The sequence below is a fragment of the Centrocercus urophasianus genome, unplaced genomic scaffold (assembly GCF_019232065.1).
Source record: "Centrocercus urophasianus isolate 14NV4802_14NV808 unplaced genomic scaffold, USGS_Curo_1.0 seq_11, whole genome shotgun sequence".
NCBI classification, from domain to species: domain Eukaryota; kingdom Metazoa; phylum Chordata; class Aves; order Galliformes; family Phasianidae; genus Centrocercus; species Centrocercus urophasianus.
The window spans coordinates 89,741,737-89,762,844 of record NW_024884253.1 but is presented as its reverse complement, the minus strand read 5'-3'; the positions used below and the strand labels follow the sequence as shown (position 1 = coordinate 89,762,844).

Below are 21,108 nucleotides of genomic sequence, written 5' to 3'. Positions count from 1 at the left end.
TCTATATTCTGTAAAGTAGGTTTTTCTTCTTATAACAGTATATATTGATAGAAAAAATAGAATTTAAAAAATTTGTTCTTGCTTCTTTGTGAAGCAGGAGTCCTTTCAGCTCAAATGAAGTACTATTGCTGTGTTTAACTTGATATCATAGATATTTTTATTAACCTGTTTTCTCAGCTCTTACTCTCAAAAGCAGTTTTTTTTTACCTGTTTTCTAGCTCTTATAGATTCACAAGTTAGGTCTCTTAATTACTTCATATGCTTTTTTTTTTTTTTTTTATCTACAGATAGTAACAGTGGTTGGAGATGTCCAGCTTGTCAGAATGCTTCTACACAAGTTCCTAAAACTTACACTTGTTTCTGTGGTGAGTTTCTTGATTGCTTTTGCAAAGAACAAGTTGTGTCCTTTTGATTCTTTGTTTTTATTTGTTATTTAAATTCTGATACTGTTGCATCTTTGCCTACATCCTTGAAATTTAACTTTGCTTAATACTACTGATACGGGAAGGCTGCTGCACAAAGAATCGTGTCTGTATCTGTTGCTTAAAACATCCAAACTAAAGAAGGAGAGAATCATGTTTCCATATACTTATATAAAAATGCCTGCTAGAATTGGGCTTTTAACCTGAAAGCTTTCTTTCTGTAGGTTTGAAATAACTCGTGTCTCATTTCTGTGGCACAACACACCAGAATAATACACAGTTCAAACTGATGTTACTATAAGAATACAAATTGACTATGTGAACTTGTAATAATTACTTAGCAAGTTTGTCATTTGTGTTGATCAAAGACACGTACAGATTTAATAGAAAAGAGTACTGGGACTATTCAGTTTTATGTAGATGCGTGTTTAATTTTTTCAGTTAACGTGTCACTGATAATTTTCAACCTGCTTCCTACCAAGTAGTCCTCTTTGAGGTAAGCCGGTAACTGGGAGTTAATGAACTTGCCCTTAAGAAACTAAGCCTATGCTGTGATAGGTAACAGTTTTATCTACTGTTCTCCTTATCTGAACGCTTCAGTGTGCCAATTAAGAGCAGTGTAACTACAGGTAAATACTTCGAGTTATTGTATGACAGTTGTTTGAAATGTGTGAAACCTTACAAGTGTAGGTAGAATGCAAGTTTTTGGGTTTTTTTCCAAATGAAAATTGTAATATAGGCCATCCATCTGTGAAGTAAAAAGGAGATTCTACTTAAACTGTTGAATAGTTTTGGGACATCTGCAGGAGGAACCTCACATTGTCCGCATTGTCAACATTAGCGGAACACTGTTGGAAAACAAATCTTTAATCTATGCATAATTATATATTAAGTGGCATTTGGTTTAAGCAGTTGCTTATGTAAAGTTATCTTGTATTTGTTGCAGAATACTAAATTTGTGTTGAGTGTAGTCTGACTTACTGATTTTGGGGTTTTTTGTTCCCTTGATTGCATGGAGAAATTCCTAGCTTACTTTTCTTTTGAATCTTCTAATTTTCAGTTTTTTTTTCTCTGGAAGAATGCCCAGGTGAATTAAGCAATCCATATTGTTTATTCAGTTTTCCTAAGTTTTAATTACACTGCAAATGAAGATGTAATAAATGAGATAAAGTAATTTGTCACTGAATTTTTTTTTTTACTTGTTACTACTCCAATTTGTAATACTAGCTCAAGTTGCTTCTCTTACAGAAAGACAAATACATTTGTCAGAGTTAAAGTTAATTACAGTGGTAGTTAATCACACAAATGTATTTGTGTGATTGTTGTTGGATACAAGATTTGCTAAGAATGCATCACATGAATTAAAATGTAGTTTCAATAGTCATCTGAAAAAAAAACAGAAATAACTTGAGGATAACTTAAAGGATATATCACTCCTTGTTTAGAACTTCCTGCTGCATTCATCAAAATGTCGACGCGTAGTCCTTAAGTTTGTGTAGAGTCAGATTCTCTTTAGAGAAGTGACTCGTAATTTGCATAGTCATTTCATGCTTTCCCCGTTTCCTTAGTAGCTAGATCTTTCTTATTGACAGTGGTATCTTTATTTTTCTGTGCTGAGACAGCAAGGCAATTACATTCTTAAGTTCTCCTGTGTACTAACAGACTTATGAACTAAAGGAAGATTTTCATTTCTTTGCGTTTTATTTTATTAGTCTAATTTAAAGTAAAATATCTGCTAATTAATGGTCTGCCAAGAGCATAGAAGAAAAGAAAATAATCTGAAGCTTGTTAATCCAGTGGAATTTACTTTAAATGATGTTAAGTACTCATCAGCAACAAAAGATGGAAAAAGAAAAAAAGCATAACATCTCATGGTTTTTTTTCCCCCCTGTCCCCCCCCAAAAAAGCCTTTTTTTTAATCAGTATTGACAATGAAACTACTTGTTTCTGGTCTGATATTTCTCCCAGGTTCAGTATTGCACTCAAGTCAGTAAACATGTTTTTCGCTTTGACCTTTTATTTAGGTAAGGTACACAATCCAGAATGGAATAGAAATGAAATTCCACATAGCTGTGGGGAACTCTGTGGAAAGAAGAGGCAGTGTTTGGATTGTCCACATCTATGTAATATGTAAGTAATTGTAATGTGAACGTATTGAGAATTTATTTTGCAGAAAGTGAAGGTAAGAACTTGGAGAAGAAAGATATGCCTGCTGTGAGTGAAGGTCAGGTTTGAGACCATGTAAGGAACCTGAAGGTGCACAAATCTGTGGGACCCAAAGAGATCCATCCAAGGATTCTGAGGGAACTGGCAGGTGAAGTTGCCAAGCCACACTACCTGTCATGTTTGAAAGGTTGTGGCAGTCTGATGAAGTTTTCTGATTGAAAAAGGGGAAAGAAGCAAAGGTTATTTGTATGCGTAAAGTGAGTTCACAGCAGAGGAGGGGCAGGAGGTCAGCTCCAATAGTTGTAGCAGCATTTCCATATTACAGGAACTGAACCTACAGCTTAACTTATTTCAAGAGCTATTGTTCTAGTCAAGAAAATAGTGAAATAAAGTAAATTAAATGTGTATCCAGTAGTCAACAGAAATTTTAGATGCTTTGTTTTCTGTAGAAACAATCGTGTATCTCGATCTGCCAGCAGTGGTTCTTGGTTTGACTGAAGGTCCGTTTAATTCTATTGTTTTTCTTTGCTTTACCTTGCAAATTATTGAGGTTAAGAAGGCATTTCATGTATTTAACTATTTGTTCAGACCGCCAGACTTCTGAAACATAATCCTTGTGGAGATCTTAATCATTATCTATATCTTGAATTAGTTTGTTTTGACACAATTCACAGAATCACCAAGGTTGAAAAAGGCCTTCAAGATCATCCAGTCCAACCATCCATTTATCACCAACAATACTCACTAAACCATCTAAACCATATCCCTCAACACAAAATCCAAACGTGACAGTTGATATGTCATATTTCAGTGAAGAGAGGCAAGAAGAGGAGTTTGATTTTCAGTTTTGGCTGTATTACTTGGATCTTTTTCGGTAGTACAGAAATAATATTATATCTGTAAAGTTAACTGAGTTAGGCCGGTTTTTTATTGTATAAGAGTGAATGATACATTCTTCTGCTTTTTTGTATTCTATTTTGAGAAATTTTTAATGGTCAGAAGCAATTTTTTTCTACTTCTGGTATATAATCAAAAGTTTTCAGTCTTTTCAACTTCAGTCTTTTCAGTCTTTTTAACATTGAGATCTTACAGTTTCTCCAAAGTTTTCTAAAAATCAGAGCTTTGATAGAACTTTTTATTTCACATGCACTGTTATGAATAGCCATTTCAATCTTGAATGATTCAATCAATTGAATGATTGAATCATTCTATCTTGAATGAAATAATGTTTCTTTATTTTTAATACTTCTTTCCCATATGGAGAATATTACAGTAGGACTCTTTTCAGACTGTTATTTCAGTGATAGTGCTGCTTTTGTAGTTCAGGATCATACTAGATGTTCTTCACTGTGGTTTGCAGGGTAGGGTTTGAAGTGCTGGTGATTGAAACACAGCTCAGTTTTCAGACTAGACTTGATCTATCTAATACTCTGATTCAGTGAAATACTGATTCTCTTGCAGAATCCTGATCTATCTCAGGAGAGGTGTGAGTCTGTGGAGGACCTTTATTACTGGTCTGCAAGAAGTAGATGCCTTAAGTCCTTTGAGAACATCCAGACTGCAGTTGCTGACTTTCGAATTTTCTACGGTGCTTAGAAGAAACAGATGTTGTTTTTCTCTTCTTTCCTGTCGCAGTCTGCATTAGTTGTTCAGTTTCTTATCTGGGAAGTTTTTGATCAATGGCAATAGTTTTGTGTCTCTGCAAGCTGTGTATTTGTCCTCCCTGGCATTCTGATCTGCGTCAAGAGCTGTGAAGGTACCTTTTAAAGTCCTGATTTGCTCCCAGTTTCAAATGTTATCGTTCAGCTTGTTCCACATGAGTAAAGCCATGCTGAGATTATCCAGTCCCTGGAGGTATGGAAATGACCAAAGGTGCAAAGAATGTGCTTTGTTCTTTATCTCTTGCTGCAAATGCTGTTATGTGGAATGGATGCTTTTTGTCTTTTGGGCAGCTATCTGGCTTGTGATTATAGTCTGTAGAGGAATGCACTTTTAGCTTCAGTGCAACATGTGGAACTAAACTTTACAACTCATATAAGGTTATAAAGCAGGTATGTTAATTACAGTGCTGAGAAGCACTGGGGATGTTTCTACTATCAGCACTTCAAATATTACATGATTCAGAGTCCATTATATTTCCAAAGATAGTACATATTCATCAATTACGCATGAGACAATTAACATATACAGGCCTATGTTAGGTTGTGATTTATGAGGGCTCCTAGTCTTCTGTTCTTTGGTCTCCTCCACCATCTAGTGTCCTTTCAGCATTATGACAGTCCAACCACCAGTCTTACTTCATCCAAGGATCTTCCTCACTTGTACTCTAGATGAACTTTCTTCATCGACACATGCTCTGTAGGAGAATGCCTATTGTATCTAATTTATGGGTACTGAAATCATAACAGCTGTTCACTTGGCACTTGCTCATTACTTCTGGACATCTGCTTCTCCTTGGATAGAGATAAGATTGGCAGCCTTTCTTTTGATTATGTACACTGGGTTGTAGAAGATCAGGAGGAAAGCAGAGAGTATCTTGACGTAATCCTAGAGAGAGACAATTTGGCCTTGTGTGGAGGCCATGGCTTTCATTATTGTGTTTCAGCATCTAAAAACTCTTTCTATGAGGGTCTCTTACCAAAACAAAGTAGCCTTCCAACATATTATCTAGTCTATAATACTACATCTGTACTATTCACAGCATCTAACAACAGTTTTGCAAGCAAGAATTAATCACATAATACAACAATTTATTTCTTCTAATACTACAAAGTATTTCTAAAATAGGCTACTAAAGTGTATGGTATTTCTATGTTTTTTCAAGTCAGCTACTTCTGAAAACAAGTTACAGAATATATTGTGCTCTACTACTTCAAATTAAGTATTTGAAACTATCGTAGACTCACAGAATGGTCTGGGTTGAAAAGGACCTCAATGATCATCTAGTATCAACCCCCTGCCATAGGTAGGGTCACCAACCAGCAGCCCAGGCTGCCCAGAGCCACATCCAGCCTGGCCTTGAATGCCTGCAGGGATGGGGCATCCACAGCCTCCTAGGGCAACCTGTTCCAGTGCCTCACCACCTCTGGGGGAAAAACTTCCTCCTAATATCCAACCTAAACCTCCCTCAGTTTAAAACCATTCCCCTTGTCCTATCACCATCCACCCTCACAAACAGCTGTTCCCCCTCCTAATTCTACGCTCCCTTCAAGTACTGGAAGGCCACCATGAGGTCTCCCACAGCCTTTTCTTCTCCAAGCTAAACAAGCCCAGTTCCCTCAACCTTTCTTCATAGGAGAGCTGCTCCAGCCCTCAGTATATGTTGGACACTTCTTTTCATGTGGGAATTGTAGTGTGAATGAGGATGCACTCTACCACCATCTGCTTTATGAAAACACGAAGAGAAACCTGGTTCCCTCTCACTGTTTCAGAGTGATTGAGTTAGAGGTGTGAAACTTTTATCATCTAAATGGATCATTAGTAGTTCATCATTCTGTATCCTTCGCTTGAAGACTTCAGCGGATGTAGAGGTCTAGATCATGATCTATGTCCAGATGAGTTTTTCTCAAGAGGGTTCTCAAAGGTATACTTGTCATCAGGGCCAGGAGGCACTGTTATTGTGCTTGCATGAGTTTAGGTGCTCTCAGAAAACCGTCTAGTATTTATTTAGATTGTGGGTTTGTTCCCACAGACTTCTGCAGGAAGTCAAGGTTTATGATGTTAGGTTTTTGGATCTTTGTACCACAAATGCCTTTCTGTTCAATGAGACCTTAAATGCTTTTTTTTTTTAAAAAAAAACCTGTTTTCATCTTACTGTCAAGACTTTCACCTTATATTCTAAAGTGAGGATCAGTTTGCAGGAGTAAACTATGCATGCTCTTCTCAAATTAAAAAGTGGTTGACTAACATAAATGATCTGTCCACCGTGAGTCTTTGATGTTCACAATATTGCCCCTTTTTTCCAGCATTTAATCCCATCTATTCTTTGAGCCTTTTTACAGTTAAGTACATGGTGCTACCATTTTAAGACCGTTTTAGTGTATTGCCTTCCAGTGATCAGACCTGGGTTTTCAAAAACCACAGGTAGTCTATCAACACTATAGTTAATTGATGAGACAATACCAGGATTTCCAGTGCAAACATCGTTCCCTCTTCTCCTCATATGTGACATCAGAGGAACATTATTGTCATAGCTTTGTAGTAGGATGCTTGTATTTCCTCCATCTGGCATATAGATGAGAGGTGCAGAGCACAAGAGGTGTTATAGTCTAGCCTTTGTAATGGTGATTTAAACTTAAGTCTCTTTGCAGCTACAGGAGGCTTTTGCAAATGCAGGCTCTCCTACTGGGGGCTTCAACCATCCTGACACCTGCTGGAAAAATAGCTGTGTGCTGCAGTCAATCCAGAAGGCTCCTGGAATGCACTGAACTTAACTTTTTAAGTAATAGATAGCCCTACGAGGAATCCCCTCTTGCATCCCCCTCTGCAGTACTGGACCTGTTGCTCACCAATGCAAGTAAACTGATTCGTGATGTCAGGATTGGAGGCTGCCTGGGCTGTAGTGGCCATGCGGGGATGGAGTTCACCCTCTTGATGGATAACAGACAAAATCAGAATGCTAAATTTCAGGAAAGCCACGTTCCAGCTCTTCAGGGACTTGGTGAACAAAACTCCCTGGAAACTATCCTCAAAGACAGGGAAGCAGAGCAGAGCTAGCAGATCTTTTTTAAGGAAGCTTTCCTTAGGGAGCAAGAGGTCTCCTTCCTCAGACGTAGGAAGTCAGGAAGGCAAGAGACTGGCATGGCTGAACCAGGACCTGCTAGTCAAACTATAGAGCAAGAAGGAAGTGCATAGGCAGTGAAAACCAGGTGCACTGGTAAGAGTATAGGGATGCTACTTAGCTGTGCAGGAATGGGTCAGGAAGGCTGGACTTGGCAAGGAGTGCAAAGAGGAAGAAAGGCTTTTACAAGTATGTAAACCAGAAAAGGAATGTTCAGGAGGGTGTAGCTCCCTAGTGAGCAGTACAGGCAAACTGATGACAACGGACAAGGAGAAGACTGAGGTACTCAGCAACTTTTTTGTCTCAGTCTTCACTGGCAGTTGTTCTCCATAAACACTTCGAGTGAACAGGATAGAAGATAGCAACTGGTGGAACAAAATCAGGTTCATGATCCCTTGAAGAAACTGAACATCCATAAGTACATGGACAAGATGCATCCCAGAGTCCTGAGGAAGTTGACTGATGAAGTCACTAAGCCACTCTTGATGATATTTGAATGGTTATGGCAGTGGGGTGAAGCCCCTGGTGACTGGAAAAAAGGCAGTGTAGCAGATATTTTTAAGAATGGTAGAAAGGGCAACCCAGTTGAGACAAGAAGTGAGGTAAGTCTGATGGGCTTATCAAGGAAGATCATGGAGTGCATCCTTCTAGAAACTGTGCTAAGGCACATGGAAGGTAGGGAGGTGATAAGAGACAACCAATGTGGCTTCACCAAGGGCAAGTCCTTCCTGACCAAGCTGGTGGCCCTCTATGATGGCATAATTGTGTTGATGGACAAAGAGCCACTGATGGCACCTGTCTGGACTTCAGTAAGGCTTTTGAAATAGTCTGTCACAACATCCTTCTTTCTAAATTGCGAAGATTTGGATTTGATGGATGGACATTTCAGTGGATGAGGAACTGATTGTGAGATCTAACCCAGTAAGTGATGGTGAATGTCCAGATGGTCAGTGTCCAGATGGACGTGGCTTAATGTCCAGATGGAGAACAGTAACAAGTAGAGTCCCTCAAAGGTCGATACTGGGAATGATGCTCTTCAATATCTTCATCAGTGGGATTGATTTTGCAGATGATACCAAGCTGTCTGGTGAGCTTGAAAGACCTAGACAGTTTCAAGCAGTGGACCCAGGAGAACCTCACAGGTTTCAACAAATCCAATGGCCTTGAACCTGGGTTGTGGCAACCCCTCCACTATCAATACAAGGTGTGAAAGAATAGAACACAGCCCTGCTGAAAAGGACTTTTGAATACAGGTGAATGGCAAGCTGGACATGATAAGTTGATAGCAAGTTATTTTATGTCTTTAATATAAATGCATAAGTCTGTGTAGGACTGCCCTGGGTTCTTCCCAACACTTGTCAAGGATACTTTTAGTTCCCAGGCTGGCAGTTTTTCCCATTATAACCTGTACGCATCTTTCATGTTTTCTTTCAGCTAGAATAGGAAGTGTTTCCTTAGCTTTTGTGACCCTGGTGGTTTTGGATTTCAAGATTTGCCATCTCTTTTATTATTGTAAGGGATGTCTGAAATTTGTGCTCTTCTTTCAAAAGTTAGGTTATAGAGAGCATTTCTTCAGCCTACTTTTGTCTACAGCCAGTTTATTCCAATCTGTTGATCCATTTGATAATTGCTTTGTATTGAAGTGCTATTTTGAATACTAATTCATATTATGGATTTTTTTTTGGCTGCACATATGTTTGTTTGTTTTAATAGTTTACTGATTCCCAACCATGTATTTTCAATGCTTTTTTTTTTTTTTTTTTTTTTTTTTAAAGTGCAGTGGTGTGGGTGACATTGTTTGTGTTAATCTACTTTCCATAGTGTTCTGGGCTTTTTATTTTCCTGTGCTATCACATTGGTTGAGCTTTAACTTTTGCCATGCTGTTAGCATTTCAGTATGCTACTGACAAAATTTAGTTGGATTGTTGCATAAATGTGGTGTTAAATAATCCATTTTGGTGAAAATGAGCGAGGCTAACTTACTGTGTTTTAATAATGAATCTGTGAGTAATATTTGCTTAGGTTATTGAAATAATTAGTATAAACAGCTCAGTGGGCAGGCAAGCAGCTCCTCAAAATGAGAGTAATTTGCTTGTGTCAGCTGTGGCATGCTTTAGAAAATTAGTTCTCTTCACATTTAAATATGCTGAAAACTATTTTAGATTTTTAGTTTCTTCATCAGTCTAGCATCTAGCTTAAAATGAAATAAAATGTTCCAAATAATAAACATAATGACAAACCTCAGCTTTTTTTTAAGAGTTAATCATCTGTGTAGACTTTGAAATTTCCCTGCCAACTGGCATTGTGCTGTGCCTTTTGAGGACACTTGAAAAAGTTCTTATAAAGGCAGTAACTGAAACTTCGTGCTCTGTTAGTTTAAACCTTACTGTCTGGTCTTTCCTGATAGGTCTTTGGTGTTGTAATCTTCACAACAGTTATGGAAAGTCCTTTGGGGCTGTATTATCAAATAAAACACTTCTAAGCAGATAGATACAGGTTATTTTTTCTTACGTCTAGCTGTACCTTTACTCCCAACCCTTCTAGTAGGTTAGTTCTCTAGAGCAGCACCAGCAATCATTTGTGAAAAAATCATCCATGCTAGTGACAAATAATGAAGTTTCAATAAAAGTAAGACTCTGAATTCACTGAACAGAACATAATACTGAGGTCTCAGCATCTGTCTTTGCATTCACTTTGTAATGCTGTAACGGAAATGTTGTCACAGCCTGAAGCAGAGATTGAGCACCTGATGAGAAGGCAGGGCCAACCCAGGAGAGCTCAGATGCATGCAATGCACTGAGTGACCTGAAGGAGTGGAGCCAGGATCCACTCCTTCCCAGACTTCATTCAAGGGTTGGCAGTGGAGACAAGGGTATCTCTCTGGAGTTGTCTGTGTGTCCGGGGAGCCTTGTACAGGCTTTCTGAAGGTAAGCAGCTGCTTTCTCTCTGGACTTACTGCTGTCACGTCTGAGCGGATCCTCACTTGGCTGCAGCCCAGGATCTTGCTGCTCTGCTGTCTTATTGCATTTTCTATTGTGTTTCAAACACATTAATTAAGTGTATTTTTTGTCTCTCTTTTAAAAACACCAAAATGTGGAGGCACTGTGTTTACTATAGCTTCTGCATAAACCAAATCATACTGTAGTTGCTTGCTAAATAAGAAGTGTGTGAGTGCATGCATCTTCAATCCATCAATCCATGAAGAATTTTTATTTTTTAAGTTAGAAGAAACCATAGCAGGGAAATTTTGGTGAGGGAACTTTTGCTGAGGGAAGTGAATGTGTTAATGATTTGTGCGTATAATATTTGAGTGTTACCCCAATGGGCACAGTTGAGCTGATGCAGGCCATCTGCTGAAATGCAGGATGTGAAATACATAACAGCGACGTTATTGACTTGACAGCAACAGCAGTATGGAATATTTTGTTCAGCCTCACTGTCTGAAAACTTTTGAGACTGATGCAACTATAACTATTTCTAATATTTTTATATGATTTAAAATGATTTCTTATTCTGCAGGAGTAAACTATATACATCCAGAGTTTTGAGAATGTACTGGCTCCTAAAACTTTTCTGTATTTTTGGGGTAACTGTATTTTATTTCCCCAGGAGTGTAATAAATTTAGAGATTACTTTAAAATTTCATTTGCTTTTTTGTTTCATTTTTAAGCCTGTGTCATCCAGGACCTTGTCCTTCATGCCCAGCCTTTGTGACAAAAACATGTGAATGTGGACAAACAAGGTGAGAATATTTCTATTATGGAAACAAAAGTTTATGTAATAGTAGTGTTTCTTTTCTGAGCTGTAATTAATGTTTATATATTTTTTGTTTATTCCAGTCTTGAAGGCTGTCTTTTTCTTGCGTGTCTGATGCATGTGTTGTCATTTTCAGCAGCGTGACTGTACTGCCCATACTTTGTGATCTGTCATGCTTGGTTGCTCTGAGAGGAAGTTATGACTGATTCTATGTAATAAAATATTTGCCCATGTTTCAAAAGAAAAAAGCATATTCAGTGTTAGCATTCCTATTCCTGTATCCTATTTGCAGGTGGAGGCACTTAATCTTCAGGGGAAAATAGGTAAATTGTAGATAACTGTATTTTATTTTATGTAAGATTGATTCATTGAATTGTAAGGAATAGTTAGTAAAAGAAGAGGCAATTCTAACTTTTTCCCAAATGCATGCAAATTGCTGTTTGCTTTTTTTTTTTATAGTGCTGCATTTAACATTTAAAACATCATTCTAAGTAGCATTTTGTCATACGTGCTGTATCAGCATCCAAGATGCACCTCAAACTTCAAGTTATGTTCAAATTGCTATTTTGCACATCTCACAGTGGGTAAAGTCAGTTGTTGCAACTGTATAAAGACCAGGAAATTTTTGAGTTTTAGAGTCAGAATATTTTATAATAAAATGCAGTTTATGTTGGTTATATTTGCATGCATCCTAGGTAAAAGCAAACAAAAAAGCTTAAACTTGAATTCTTCTGCCTTTCCTTGATTAAGCAGCTACAATCTCTGGGAGGTTTAAATTCAAGCTACACTGATGTGGGCGGGGGTGGGGGGGAGTATTCTTAGTTGTGAAAAATGTAGGCTGCATCACTATTAATACTCATATTACTGTCTTCATTGTACCCAGTGGACTTCAGATCATTTAAAGCTGTAGGAAAGATTTGTGTAATGGTGTAATGGAAATATCTGCTCTTGGCCCAATGCGTAGCCATACTTCAAGTTTCAAAATATGTCTTTTTTCCCCCATTTTGTTGACAGAAGTCTGTTATGCTTTTAAGTAAGTTCTCTGTGGATTTAAGGTAGCTGACAGAATGTGGTGTCATTCTTCTCCAGTCATTCAGTTCGCTGTGGCCAGTCAACAAAAATTCATTGTTCCAATGTATGTGGAAGTACTTTAAACTGTGGCAAGCACAGATGTACTCAGGTGTGCCATGCAGGAGAATGTTTACCTTGCCAGCTAAAAGTACAGCAAGGTAAGTATCAGAACACCTTACACTTTTCCTCCATGATATATATATACTAGGAAAACAAGAGGTGGGGAGGAAGAGGACTTTGCCATGAGGCAGGGCTTTACTTTGAGTTAAGATCTGTTGCTAGAATATTTAAAGACTGGAAAATTAGAATTGCTATATATTAAAATAGGAATATGAACATGGCTAGAAGAATTCTGCTGTGAGGTTTAGGATGCTGGAACACACATTCCGTGAAGATGGGTAGAACTAGTTACTTTAGGTTGAGAAGGCTTAGGAAGGACTGAGTCTTTCAGTAGCTTAACAGGAGATTATCAAGAAGATGGAGCCAGCCTGTGTATGTATGTTAAGAGGACAACAGGCTAAACTGAACTGGTTGTAAGGAAAAACTTTTTTTGTGTACGTGGGAACTTGGAGTTTTTTAGACCCAGCTGAGTAAAACAGTGAGTAATGTGATTTGATCTCATTGCTGGCTCAGCTTTGAGGGTTTGGATTAGCTGACTGTTTCAACCTGAATTGACCTATGATCCTACTTAAGATTACATCATTCCAAGACTTTAAACACTATGGAAAAAGAATAGAGACTAACAAATCACCTTTCAACGAAGTACTCATGAGTGCTGCTTAGAATTTTCTAAACTCAGTTGTGGAAAGGAAACTATATCATACTTGTTCCAGTATACTAAAGCAAATACACTTTTCTAAATAAATAATTCAAAAAATATTTTCATTTTCTTGACATTTTTAGGTAATACTTAACTCGTAATGTATACTACTTTAATATGAAAGCTTTTTGTGAAGCTATAGATTCCCCTTTGGTTTTTGTCTCATCAAAACAAAAGTGGTATTTCAGAATCCGTAGGATTGAGAAATCTCTGAATTAAATCTCATGTACTTAGGAAAAAAAAAAAAAGGACTGTTTTTTGCATCTCACAGTTTTGCATTTGCTCTGTTGCTGTGTTTTGTCACTGATACTTTTATTGTTTTCTATGTAATGTTGCTTTCTTTTAGTGTGTTACTGTGGGAAAAACTTCAAAGAAGTGTTGTGTGGGACAAAGGAAGAATTTTATGATGGATTTGGGAGTTTCTCGTGTCAGAATACGTGTGGCAAGTAAGTTCACTGTAATTTAGGTTTCTGAAAAATTAGAGGTCATTTTGTTCATACTTAGTGGTCATATCGTTGTAATTCCCCTTTTTTTTGTTATTTTTTTCACAGAACATTAAACTGTGGGAGGCACAACTGCACACAAGTATGCCATCCTCAACCTTGCCAACTCTGTCCACGACTTCCACAAGTAGTTTATCGCTGTCCCTGTGGTCAGACTCCTCTTAGCAAGTTACTGGAACTAGGATGTATTGAACGTAAAATATGCACTGATCCTATCCCATCATGTGGAAAAACGTGTGGCAAACCTCTTTCTTGTGGTAGCTATGGTAATGAGAACTTTCTGTATCAGAGTATCAAAAAAACATCTCACGTAATTTAAAAAAAAAAACAACTTTCATGTCAAAGATATTTTTAAGGATTTGAGTATGAGTGCTACTGCAGAGCCTGTGAGATAGGCTGTATTTGTTCGAAGGAATCATCTACGATAGCTAGTTCTAAAATTTTGTTTCCATAGAATTTCATACTGGTGGAACTGTAGGAATTTCTTGCTGTCTGTGTCTCTTAAAAGCCCACCTAGATCTTCATTGTTGATTTGAAGACTGGTAGAGATAAATGATTTCGCTTACAACCTTTAGATGCTGTTATTAAGCACTCATTCACTGTGGCCACAAAGAGAAGTGTGGCATTAGGCCATGAAGTGAAATGTGATGTTGGGCAGTTGAAAGGAAGAAGTTATTTACAGAACTAAATAGTCTCTTCAGTGATTGCATTAATTAAATAAAAGTATATTTAACTGGGACTGTATGACGCTTCAATTTTATAAAACTACATAATTAATCATAATTTCTTATACTTGAAATTCCACTGAAGTGTAATTTACTGCAGTTAACTCAGGGAGTGAAAGATGAAGGTATGCATAAGTCTTTTTCATTTAGGATGAAAAAGAAGAAAGAATTATGTACTTAAAATTTGTGAAAATTTAAAAAAAAATATATATAAGGTATTTGTGCATTATCAGTGTTAATTGTAGACTTAACTGTTTAGTCTACATATTCGGGATCATAAAGTTCCAAATAATAGAAAAAAAAGCAACTGTGAAATCCTTGAACTCTTGTCTGTTTGAGCCCATATGTCAGAATGGAAACCCAGCTGCCAGTAGGCTTGGTATCTGCAAACTGTGGTGCTCCAGATAAATACCTTGTTACTGATCATGCATTTTATTTATTTTAATCTTTTTACTTTAATTTTGATAGAGTTGCTTCATACATGTGAAAGCCTGTGCCATGAAGGAGACTGTAAACCATGTTCTCAAACGTCAAATATTTATTGTAGGTGTGGCTTCAAAAAAAAGGTGAGTGCTTAGAGCTTGACCAGGAAAATAGGTAGTTAGTGGGTTTTGGTTTTGTTTTTGTTTTCTTTAAGCTGTGGAGAAGAGGAAGGTAGGAAGGTGTTGTTGCCTCTGTAGTTGCAGGGGTGTCTGCTATGTTAGAACTGATAGACATCAGCTAGATATGCTGTGAAGGGCCAGTGTAGGCTAATTACCATGAATACAATTTCTGAAGGATTACTGCAGTACTTAAAGAATTTTCGTTGTTTAAGCTGGCTGCAAAGCCTGTATTGTCCTGCAGTAATGATGTGGTGCAGAGAATGATAGTTTTACCAAGAGTAATGTAAACAAGAGAAAGGTAGAGGAAAAGCTAAATAATGTATAGTGATAGACTACAGATTTGTAGGAAATTTTGGAGATGATATTGGCTTTTAGTCTTTCTTTGTACTTTCATGTAATGAAACAGCAGAACCTCACCAGTTGTCATACAGTAATTGGTGGCCTAGTTTAAAAGTATACTGTGCATAACCATAGCTTTGAAATCTTTGGTTACTATCTCAGAAACTTTTTATTTTCATGTTGAAGTATTTTATCTGAGTAAAAATTTTCAGTCATGAGATTTGACTTTTTGTTGAAAAAATGTCAGTCTTCCTTTTTTTTTTTTTTTTTTTTTTAAACAAATGTTCAAAGCACAAATTTAAACTTTATTAGTACTCTTGAGCAGGGCATAGTTTTTCTCAATGCAAGTTTCTTGTTTCCTAGGACAAATGTGTTACTTCACAGTGTTATCCACTGAGTTAAGTGAGGAATCTTAAACTACAAACTCTTGCTACTGAATTTCTAGGGAAAAAAGTCAAGTGTTAAAATGTCAAGATTAAAAAAATGTAGATTAAAACATGAACTAATGCATAAATTTGACGAGGATTTTTCCAGCTTTTTCCTTTCTTGTGTCCTAGAGTGTTATGCACCTGAAAACTTCTTGTCATATGTGACTAGGTACTTTCTAGATGAATAAGTTGCAGTTGTTGCAATATAATTGCTCCCTGTTTGTTTCCTAGGAAGTCCCGTGTGCTCTACTCAGGAATAAAGGTAGTACTGTTTTATAATTTGTTCAGTACATAATATGAAATAGTTTTGAAGTCTTAATGAGACAGCTCATTAGATTTGGTTTTGACTCAAGAAGTTGCCAAATATGTGATTCAATAGTCATCTTCAATTTCTGATGCTCATTTTGTATCTCTACTGTATGTTTCTGTCTTGGGTGGGTTTTTTTTTTTTCTACTACAAAATTTCAGAGGGTGGCAGAACTTCTGAGCTCACTTAAGTTTTTCCTCATATTCTTTTGAGTTTTGGTTGTTCAGGATTTTCCTTGGCAATTTGTTCTTTATCGTGATATGTCTTTTGTTGTTTTTTATTTTCAGTTTTTAGAGAGACTTAATGTATTTTATGTTAAATAAAGCAGATGATGTTTTTCAAGACTTAGAAGTCCTGAAAGCTGTTCCAAAAACTCTGTTCTGAAAGGCCTTCAATCAAAGCAGGAGTGAATCTTTGGATTTTGTCTGCATATCAAATTAAAGGATTTGATTATAAGATTATTTTGTCAGCATCACTTGACTAGAATTCTTCCTCAGGAGTTGTCTTGTAAGCTGGATTATGGCAACATTTCATGGAGCTGCTAAATGTAAATACATAAGGATGTCACAGTTCTACTCTATGTAGGACTGTAGTGCTGTCACCCCGTAAACACAACAATAGTCATAGAGCACCCTCTGGTATCTGCTGATCTTGTGGATGAGCAAGAGAGATCACTTTAGGGAAGGGAATGAACGAATGAATGGCTGTTTCTAGCCATTCCCACCACTCCATTTATGCAAGAAAGATAGGAGACCTGAAACAGCAGTGAACTGCACCGTAGTAGTAATCCACTGTAACTGGCTAAACTACTGTTGGAGGAGCTCTCTAAGTGTAGTCTTTGCTGCCTTTGCCTGTCTTTTGTGCTGGTTGTTTACCCTCTAGAAAGGTGTGGATACTTGCTTGGAGAGTTCAGATATTTACCGCGTACACAAAGAATTCTCATCCTGCTTTTTAGTGATTGATACTGGGAGCAGTTCGTATGCTATTTAATTGTTAAAACTGAAGAATCTCAATCTAGAGATGTTTTAGTTGATGGATCCATGTCATACTGAGGTACTCAGTATGAGGTCAGTAATGTAGTAATCTGCATATTTCCTAAGTTGAACTTCTAGCTATGAAGATGTAAAAACATTTAGGAACTCAGGAATAGTTGTTCACATTGCTTGAGGATAGCAGTAAGTTTATTTGTGGTCTAATCAGCGTATCAGGAAGTCCTATTTTGTCTGTTCTGTTTGCAGAGAATGGTACAAAGAATAATGTGAAATAAACTGCTCTCCAAAAATCTTTTTGAACAAGGGCTTGTTTAAAGCAAGGCAAGTGTTTACCTGGGGAATTAATGTGGAAGTGCAACTAATTTATGTTTTTGTGCACTAACTTCCCACACTGCTCTTCTCTAGACCAGACCTTAGAACGTCCTTAGCCTAATATTGTGGCTTAAGCTTTTATTCTCAGTGTGAGCAAACAGCAAATCATGACTTATGTCACGATTATTTTTTTTAATAGCTGCTATTACCTTTATGTGCGACAAGCGATGCAACAAGAAGAGGTCGTGTGGACGACACAAGTGTAATGAAGTTTGCTGTGTGGTAAGCCCAGTGTGGTTTTATAGAAACTGCTTGTAATGAAGCATTTGTGTTTTGTTGTGAAGTTAAGACTTTTTGCTTTTATGCCCTTGCATTTTTGTGTATTTTGAATCTCTGTTTCCAATACAAGTCATGCTCCAAAAGTTTGTGTGTGCATTTATTCTGCAAAATTCATTTTATGGGCATTGTAAAAACATGCTTTAGCTTAAATACAGTTAAAGGTGATAGATAATGGCCTCAAGTTGTGTGAGAGGAGGTTCTTGTTCAATGTTAGGAAACTTTTTTTTCCTCTGGAAGAATGATCAAGTGATGCAACAGGCTGCCCGGGGAAGTAGTGGAGTCACCATCCCTGTAGATGTTCAAGAAACACGTAGATGTGGCAATTGAGAACATGGGCATAGTGGTGATAGATTGATGGTTGGTCTTTTCAAGCTTAATAATTCTATAATTTTTAAAATCAAAGTAAAGATACTTTTTGTTAGTTTACTGATTCCAAGGAAAATGAGAGAGGGTGTGATATTACTTAGCTCCATCATGGATTTTAGTTTTAAGTCCGCAATTGGAATCTTAACAGGATAAACTTTAAAAGTGGTGTATACCTGCTGTGATGAAAAGTTGTATGTGTCAGGCCTGAGCTGTTTTTTTTCAGAATATAGTTTTGACAGTTACAGAATCACAGAATGGTTGAGTTTGGAAGGGACTTCTGGAGTCATCTGGCCTCTTCTCAGGCCGTGCCACGCAGAGCCACTTGCCCAAGATCATGTCCAGACAGCAGCTGAAAAGTTCCAGGAATGAAGACGCCAGAGCAACTGTTGGTGACTTGAGCCAGTGGTCAGTCACCTGCAGTCAATGAATATTTAGTAATGTTCATGGGGAATGTCCCATGTCTCAGTTTGTGCCCATTGCCTCTCGCCTTGGCACAGGTCACTACTAACAGCGTAGCTCCATCCTTTAGGGACCTGCATAAATTGATAAGGTCCCTCCCAAGCATCCTCTTCTCTAGTCTAAGGAGTCCCAGCTTTCTTCTCCTTTATTCACAGGAGAGAGATTCTAGTTTGTTCGTAATCTTCTCAATCCTTTGCTGGAATCCCTTGTGTATGCCAATGTAACTCTTAATACAGAGCCCACAACTGGAAACAATATTGCAAGTGCAGCCTAAACAATACTGAATAGAATGAAAAATAAACAGATTTAGCATCTTCAAGTTCCAGCACAAATTTTCCTTCTGATTCCCTAAATGTGTTGTGTATGGCAAAAGAAGGTGATGACAGTGCCTTCAAATCACATACAGGTGATAAAGAAGGAAACAGGCTTACCCCTTCCAGCGACCAGTGTTGGCTGAAGAGGAGTGTTATCTTTACCCAAAGATAGCCATTCCCTCAGCTGCTAACCTTTAAATGAGAGTGAGGAGGAGTGGATCCAGGCTCCCCCCCTTCTGGTCACTCAGGTGTGTAGCTTTTACCTGAGTTCCCTGGGTAGCCACCTGGTGCTTAACCATTGGTTCAGGCTGTGACCTGGCAATTTCACTGAATTCCACCCTTTCACACTACGAACCAATGATTGATTGGTTGGTTGGGGGTAAGCTACTGCTGTTTTGGTGACCCAAAGTGCAATGCTCATTCAGTCCCTGTCATTGTATAGGATGTTAAGGCACTGCAGGCGATTGCTGACAGTCTTTTTGTTGTTCTGTTGGGCCAGTACTTGATTTCTTTGAAAAAGATACACCTCTAGAAAAACTAGTAGCCACTCAGATTTGCACTTGCTGGTTTAGGTAAATGTTGGGGAAGTTTTTTGCTTAGAGGCTGTTGAGATGCTGGAACAAGTTGCCCAGAGAGGTTGTGGATGCCCTGTCCTCAGAGGTGTTCGAGGACTGGCTGGATGGGGCCATGGGACCTATTCTGGTGCTTGATCTAGCAGTTAGCAGCCCTGCCCATGGCAAGGGGTTAGGGCTAGATGATCTTTGAGGTTCCTTCCAACCTGAGCCATTCTATGACACCAGATTCAGGACCCTTGTAGGCAGGAATCCACTGTAATTAATGGGTCCACCTTGACAGATCCTTGTCTTTGTCACCTGGAGGAGAGAGTTAACCTTTAAAATATCTTCTTATTTCTTCCTAGTGGTTTTGCAATTGCCGGGTTATGACTTCACAGAAGAAAGAAGCCTATTGATTTTATGGTTTAATTTTGCTTTTCTTTTGTGCCTTCCCACAGGACACAGAACATAAATGTTCTTTGGTTTGTGGTCGCAAACTCAACTGTGGACTTCATAGATGTGAAGAGCCTTGTCACCGAGGCAGTTGTCAAACCTGCTGGCAAACAAGTGTGTACAATGCTTTTTTTCTTACATGTTATAGAAATGTATTCACTTTAATTGATCAGAGTTGGACGTAGAATTTGATCAGAGCCTGAAGATCTGTAGTTTGCTCTCTTTGTTTTGTTTTTTTTATAGTGGAAAAGAAAGTTATTCTATTTTAGATGAGTTAGTAACTTTATTAAATTTTACTTGAATTAAAGTGAAATATGTTCAGTTACATTGATCCAGCAATCGCTTAAACTTTGAGGACAATCAGGCAAAAGTAAAAATTTTTTAAAAAGTTTAGAATGTCAAAGTTGATGGAACTCTTCTGTTGACAAGTTAGTAAATTTTATAGGTACTGGAATATATAGCAGAATCTGTTTAGGTGTTTAAAAATTAGACTTTCCCATGTTGGTGTGCTAGTGATTTTTCTCTAGACGGACTGTCTGTGGAAGTAGATGCCAGTTGTGTGTCATAGGCTTTTTGGTCATGCCCTAGATGGCGGATGTACTAAAAAAATTGCTTCAAATAGATTGATAACCATGAGGTACTATTTTGTTATGAACTACTAAGCTACAGATTTGAGCTGATGCAAGCAGCTTTATCTGAGTGTGTACTCTGTTAAAATCTGTGTCAGATTAAGATACTAGTTTTCCACAACTGCTTCTCTCCACTTGATGTAGGAAACCATATGACCTTTATAATAGTGAATACTAAGCTTTCTGATCTTGGCCTGAAATGGAAAGAAGAATGCTTTTGTATTTCAGAGTGCATGCTGGTAGGACCTTTCTTTAGAAAACAAATCTTACCGTGTCCAAACATTCTCTTTTAAAAAATCAACATAGTAACCTGAAAATAGGCCAGGTCGTTTCAGTAACTTCAGTCTAGCAAAGGCAGAACGAAGTTTGTCAAAAGAGACTTGGTGACCCTTGGAAAGATGTTGAATGGATCAGAAGCGCAGGTAGTGTTCTCCTTTCTCCTCCCAGTTCAAGGTGGGAATTCAGGAAGGGGAAGAAAAGATAACGTGAATGATTGGCTGTGGAGCTGATACCATGCTGTGAGTTTGGGGTTCTGTGGGATCAGATCTCACCTTTGTGAGATCAAGTGTGTTGACATTGTGAGACATGAGAGACCAGGTGCGGCAAGAGTGTTCTGGGCAGCAGGCTGGCTGGACTTATTAGCAAGCTTTGAACTAGATTCAGGGAGGGAAGGGGATGTATTTCTGAATGATGAAGAGCCAGGGGACACTGTCACTCTAGGAAGCAGCAAGGAAAAGACCTCAGAATTATTCCGAAAGAACAACCACGTGC

The 21,108-nt window shown here is 37.9% G+C and overlaps 1 protein-coding gene across 3 annotated transcripts in view; it reads left to right on the top strand.

Moving 5' to 3' along the window:
- The window catches only part of NFX1 (nuclear transcription factor, X-box binding 1), a 71,434-nt gene that overhangs the window by 21,774 nt on the left and 28,552 nt on the right, over positions 1-21,108 (top strand). For all 3 annotated transcript variants that reach the window (XM_042837640.1, XM_042837629.1, XM_042837648.1), the window contains exons 4-13: positions 288-365; positions 2,447-2,552; positions 11,039-11,110; positions 12,214-12,353; positions 13,362-13,461; positions 13,567-13,784; positions 14,712-14,809; positions 15,844-15,874; positions 17,423-17,505; positions 19,714-19,822. In XM_042837640.1, the coding sequence (XP_042693574.1) occupies positions 288-365; positions 2,447-2,552; positions 11,039-11,110; positions 12,214-12,353; positions 13,362-13,461; positions 13,567-13,784; positions 14,712-14,809; positions 15,844-15,874; positions 17,423-17,505; positions 19,714-19,822 (1,035 nt within the window). The remainder of the gene's footprint in view (positions 1-287; positions 366-2,446; positions 2,553-11,038; positions 11,111-12,213; positions 12,354-13,361; positions 13,462-13,566; positions 13,785-14,711; positions 14,810-15,843; positions 15,875-17,422; positions 17,506-19,713; positions 19,823-21,108) is intronic.